The sequence below is a fragment of the Theobroma umbraticum genome, unplaced genomic scaffold, assembly GCF_002168275.2.
Source record: "Theobroma umbraticum cultivar Fairchild unplaced genomic scaffold, ASM216827v3 scaffold_51.0, whole genome shotgun sequence".
Taxonomy (NCBI): domain Eukaryota; kingdom Viridiplantae; phylum Streptophyta; class Magnoliopsida; order Malvales; family Malvaceae; genus Theobroma; species Theobroma umbraticum.
In genome coordinates this window covers 4,425,018-4,430,685 of record NW_018397260.1, presented here as the reverse complement: position 1 = coordinate 4,430,685, position 5,668 = coordinate 4,425,018, and the positions used below count along the sequence as shown (strand labels likewise).

At 37.8% G+C, this 5,668-nt stretch overlaps 1 protein-coding gene across 1 annotated transcript; it reads left to right on the top strand.

Annotated features, from left to right (window-relative positions):
* The first annotated feature begins 910 nt into the window (after positions 1–910).
* LOC110416473 (uncharacterized) lies at positions 911–3,633 on the top strand. The gene is made up of 3 exons (XM_021428472.2): positions 911–2,146; positions 2,952–3,180; positions 3,293–3,633. Exons 1-3 carry the CDS (start codon positions 1,227–1,229, stop codon positions 3,455–3,457), a joined length of 1,314 nt encoding a protein of 437 aa, XP_021284147.1. The 5' UTR covers positions 911–1,226; the 3' UTR covers positions 3,458–3,633.
* Positions 3,634–5,668: the final 2,035 nt, after the last annotated feature.

Sequence of the window (5,668 nt, the reverse complement as noted above, 5' to 3'; positions counted from 1 at the left end):
ATTATTAGAAGTCTATTGATCTGAAAACCCATTTAGTAAATTAAGCAAACATGGCAACATATCAAATGGCATAAAGCAAATCAGGAATATGTTTCCCTTTCGTTTTTTCCCCTCTCTTTATGGCAAACAAAGTTGATGCATTAGAAAATCTCTCACATCTCAGATTAATTAGTAAATGCAAAAATAATTGCAAATACAGCATATAAGCTGACAAAAAAACATAGAAATTGTCATCAAAGAAAAAACAGTACGGACTTGAGAAATTTCCAATGACAAGACCTAGTTCTCAATTTTTCCCATGAACATGGGCGGTCCAACTGTTATATGTTCATATTTCCTTTTTTTTTTTGCATTAAAGAGTCTTTTAAGGAATTTAATTCCCTATCTACCATCTCCAATCATAATTCCGCATCAAACCCAAAATTTATCCTATAATTTCTTCATGTCACCCCTTGATTATTAGGAGTTTTTTATGGTTTATTACTCCGAAGAGAAATCCCATTTTCCATCACCCACGTGACACCCCATCGAATCTCAGCCGTCCAAACGTCAATCATCGAATCATGCATAGGTGAATGATGATGGGACTACGGAGGAGTAGTTTGATTTAGGAATATTGTGATATAGGGAAGCTTTTCTCAATGAAAATGTCAAAAAAAAAGAAACCCTATAACGTTGTAAAAACAGCTGATGGCACGTGCCGGTCCTGCCTGCCACAGGGCGAAAAGGGACCGAATCTAGATCCGACGACTACACCTCCCCGTGAAGACCGGGCCTTTCGAATTCAATCGAACGGCTATTAACTCACCATTCATCCCAGCCATCAGATCTCCATCCAACGGCTTAAGCTGAATCTACACCACACCCTTCCTCCACTATTACACCATAAATATATACGAAAAGGCCCGGTCCGAGTCTCCAGATTCACTCTTTTCTCTCCCAAAGCAAAAAAACAAAAAGGGGAAGTAGCAAAAATACCCACGAAAAATTTTAAAAGAAATACCCTATCTCTTTCTCTGACAGTGCTAACGTGCGCGGCTTAGAAACAGTCGCTGGTTTAACGTGCGCCGCCTGAGATGTCGCCGGCGGCATCAAGAACAACGGTTGTGATAAGAATCTCCCGGTACAGAAAAGATCAGTGGTGGTAAAGTTAGTTAAATCAGACGGTTCCCGTAATTTTGGGGTGGGACCCAACAAGGAAAGAAAAAAGGGAAAGAAGAAAAGGAATGGAGTGCCAAAAGAGCCAGGCGAAGCTAACACGAACCCAGTCGTCGTTGCTCCGTTCATCACCAACCATCCGATCATCCATCCAGAGTCTGTCTTCCATCAGCGAAGGTGACTTTATCAAAGACCAAGAAGAAAAAGACGACCACCACCGAGAATCGTTTCTCAAAGACGAGAGAAAAAGGAAACCGCCCCCAAAGAAATCATGTTCGATGACACCGAGAAATATTCCGGTCCGGTTCAACCCGGTTTTCGCCATGGCCTCAATCTCTTTCTTCACTTTTTTCTCTTTCATCTTCTTCTTTTGCTTTTATCTTAAAAGAGAAGAAATTCCCACATCCGAAAACCTCTTGTTAGTCTTAATCTTCGTCGCTATAACCCTTTTTTTCGCTTCGAAAAACAAAGCTTTAATCAACCAAGGCATTGTTTGTTTCAAAGAAAGACTCCACCTTTCAAGAGCCAATTCGAAGCCTGTCCAATGGTTCATTGGAGAAAACCAATGTAACAAAAACTCCAACAAGAGCAAAGAAACAGAAAGGCTCCAGCCTGTTGTGAGAGAAGGGGTGGAGTTTTATAGCAATGGCGATTTTTATGAAGGTGAATTTCATAAGGGAAAATGTAACGGGAGTGGCGTTTATAACTATTTTGTGAAAGGGAGATATGAAGGCGATTGGGTAGAAGGGAGATATGATGGGTACGGAGTGGAGAATTGGAGTAGAGGGAGTAGATATAGAGGGCAATATAGACAGGGTTTAAGGCATGGATTTGGGGTGTATAGGTTTTATACAGGGGATTCTTATGCTGGTGAATGGTGTAATGGGCAAAGTCATGGTGTTGGTGTTCAGACTTGTGCTGACGGAAGTTGCTATATTGGGGAATTCAAGTTCGGGGTTAAACATAGACTTGGCTGCTACCATTTCAGGTATGAAAAATTCTTGGGCCTTAACTTTTTTTTCTTTCTTCTGGGATGGTGAACTTTGACTGAAAGGTGGATTTTTTATTTTGCTTTATGGGTTGAATTTCTTGAATTTATGTTATTATTTTCTTTTAAAGTTTCACCATTAAATATTCATGAATGATTTTAAGGAAAACGGCATTGTGGTCTTATATTGCACTTTCGACTCAGAGCTTTGCTCTGTTTCCGTTGGTGTATTGAGTGTTTATTTTTAAATCTTCACCATTAATATTTGACTTTTATTTTTAAATCTTCAAGTTTGGGATGAAGGGGGATATACTGTGAGAGTTATTTAACTTTTACTTTATTATTTTGCAGTTGTTTTTTTTCCTTTTAATGTAATGTTACCTTTTCTACTTTCAGAATTATGATGAGTTATGTATATATCCAGCTAAATTCAGTTGCATTTAACTTTTCCAGTAGCTTTCTCAAATTCAATTGTATTTTTTATTCAATAAGAAGGAAGAATTGATTTTACATTGAAGTCTTCACTCAGAAATGTGGTTAATGCTGCCTGATGATTGGTCATGGATCCTCTCTGTCTTTGGATTCAATAATAAAAGCCAAAGAGAGAAAATTAATTCCTTTTTTGAATGCTCAATACTTTGTGTAGGTTATTGTTCTTTTATCGAACATCTTCCTTTATATTCATTATGAAATTTGCTTTTTGTTAAGGGAGTTTAGTTTTATTTTTCTAGGTTTAGGTAAATCATTTCTATTCTATTAAAGATACTTAATCGTGATCTTTATAAATTTGATATTGGTGTTGTAGGAACGGAGATAAATATGCTGGAGAATATTTTGGAGACAAAATGCATGGATTTGGTGTTTATCACTTTGCAAACGGCCACTGTTACGAGGGATCATGGCATGAAGGTCGAAAGCAAGGGTATGGCATGTATACTTTCCGGAGTGGTGACACAAGATGTGGTGAGTGGGACGCCGGCACCCTTAAAACCCCTCTGCCCCCTCTAACTGATGCAGTCCTTCGAGCAGTTCAGGTATTTTATTTGATTTAGATGGCTTCTTTAATGCATTTACCTTCTTTCTTAAAGGCCATAAAATCTGGTGCTCTGTTCCTTAATTTCTTGTGATAATTTTTGGGGTCTGCAGGCTGCTAGAAAAACAGCAGCGAATGCTATTAACCTTCGTCGGGTGGATGAACCAGTGAATAAGGCAGTTCTGGCTGCAAATAGGGCAGCAACTGCTGCTAGGGTCGCTGCAGTCAGAGCTGTTCAGAACCAGATGGATGGCAGATTTTGTGATACAGATGTTTAAGTGATTAGCTGTGCTTGAAAATGTAAATTTTCTTTTTAAACTAATTTTATGTACTCGAAGAGGTCACCCTGGTGAGCAAAAGCTCACTGGAGGTTGAGAGATTATGTTTGAGGTTTCATTGATCACACTGTAACTTGTAAATAACTCTTGTATATCAATGGAAGGTCAGTTTTCAACAGGTGTGTCTTTTCCTTTTACATGTCCATGCTTTTCTATATAAGCCTTTTTTTTTTGGTATGTGGGGCTGATTGAACTGGCTCCATTATTTTGCGTTTCCCCGCAATAATGAGATTAGTGGTTTGATCCCAGCCTGTCTCTCGTATAATGGTTATGATCAATAACATCGAGCGACTTAAAATTTGGATGTCTGTTTCTGCAAATTTTGGACATCATTTCTTCTTTCTAGTACAGGCTGATGGCTACGTGTTTCTAAAGAAGAAGATGAAGTTTACAGAAAACAAGAAATCTTAGATAAAAATCTCTTCTGAAATCCTTCTTTGAGGTGAAAATTCATCTTGGATGTCCTTTCTAAGCTTTCCCTGGAAGCTGATTGCTTTCCAATCCAGAGATTCCGACAAAGGGTCTGGATATCATTCCGTTTATAGTTTGTGGTTAATAATGCAGATGTTAGGCATTTGCTATCTCTGTTTGTGTACGAACAACAAAAGTGCCCATGTCATGGAATGTCGAGAAGACGGGAAAGATATGGGCGCCATAGCACTTTGCCAAACCCATTAGTCAATTACCTCCTTTCCAAGCAAGCATCCTAAACTTCTCAAAACAGTGATAAGCTTTCAATTCCTAAAGGAAAAATTAGGCCGTCTTGTTTTGTTCCCAGAAACACGAAGTGACAAACCTTGCATGTTTAGATTAAAGACTCAAAACTCAAGCTGGCTGCTGATATTTCATTAAACTAATGATAAGAAGCCATGTGCCTTTCACCCTCCATGTAGGATAATGTTGGGATAGACGTTATTCTATCTCCTACCAGCACATGAAGGGGTGTGGTGGGGTTCTTGTCTTAGTTATATATATATATATATAAAAGCAAAACAAAAAAAAAAGAAAACTAATACAACTTTTCATGCATGCTGGATCCACAATCTCTGTTGTATCAAATTTTGTAAAGGGTAAAAAAGAAACGACTCTTTCTTTCTTCTTGTTATTTGAATTTTCAAATCTATCGATGCAGATTCTTTTTCTTGCTTCTCCCAACTTTGGCTGTTACCTAGATAAGATTCAAACCCCTCCCCTCCTCTTGCTTAAACTTCCAACCACTCCACATGCATGTTCACAAGGAAAAAAGTTTCCTGAGATTTTCCTTTTTTGGGGTTATGCGATGAAATGGTTTGTGCTTTGCCTTGACTAATCCTTCCTAAGATGACCTCAGCCCCCAGACTGACAGCCCTTTCCCAAGCATGCTACTGAGCTAGTAGTTTAATGGGTAATAATTTCATTTAAACAGTCAAGAGGGAGAGAGAGAAAGAGGAAAGAAGGAGAGGATTACATTAAGATTTTTCTCGTTTTTGTGTATGATGTCGTTTAACATGTCCCTACAATAAAATCCCATTTTTGGAAATAATTAATGATCGATTTATTTAATATTTTTTAGTAATGGCAGGTCGCCTTGCCTTGGGAGGGTACATTGCTCTGACCACTGTATGAGGCTCATAAATTAAATAATTTTGGGACCTTTGTCTTATTTAGAAACTTTGATCTGGTCAAATTTCATGGAGCTGCTTCGCATTTAATGTTTTTGTTACAAAGCCAGCTGCAAGGCAGGCCATTCCTCCCCTATACAGTGGTCACAACAAAAATAAGATATACCTTGCAAAACTTTAGACATTAGTATAGAGAAAATCTTTCTTCATGGAAAAAAAAATTACCTATAATCTCGAACGCAGTAAACACATGGGGGGAGACATGTTCGGTCTGTCTATCCATTTTTAAATGTCTCTATTAGCCATTTCCGGTGTATGTCCCATTCAGTGTTGTTGAATTTTTATTTTTATTTTCTTATTCTCTTCTCTTTAGTTCCTTTCTCTATTTGTATTATTTTTAATTTTAATTTGCTTTTAGTACTTGTAGCATGGATGAGTAAATCAATAGTTAATTTATTAATTAATTTAGTTCAAAGATGAGGCCAAAAACCCTCCTGCTACAACTCTTGTGGAGCTTGCTCCTTCTTTTCAATTTTATGTCAATATAATT

Coding starts and splice junctions, on each gene's coding strand:
- LOC110416473 (XM_021428472.2), top strand. CDS start 1,227: ATGGAGTGCCAAAAGAGCCAGGCGAAGCTAACACGAACCCAGTCGTCG. Junction 2,147..2,951: donor CTTGGCTGCTACCATTTCAG/GTATGAAAAATT, acceptor TTGGTGTTGTAG/GAACGGAGATAAATATGCTG. Junction 3,181..3,292: donor CAGTCCTTCGAGCAGTTCAG/GTATTTTATTTG, acceptor TGGGGTCTGCAG/GCTGCTAGAAAAACAGCAGC.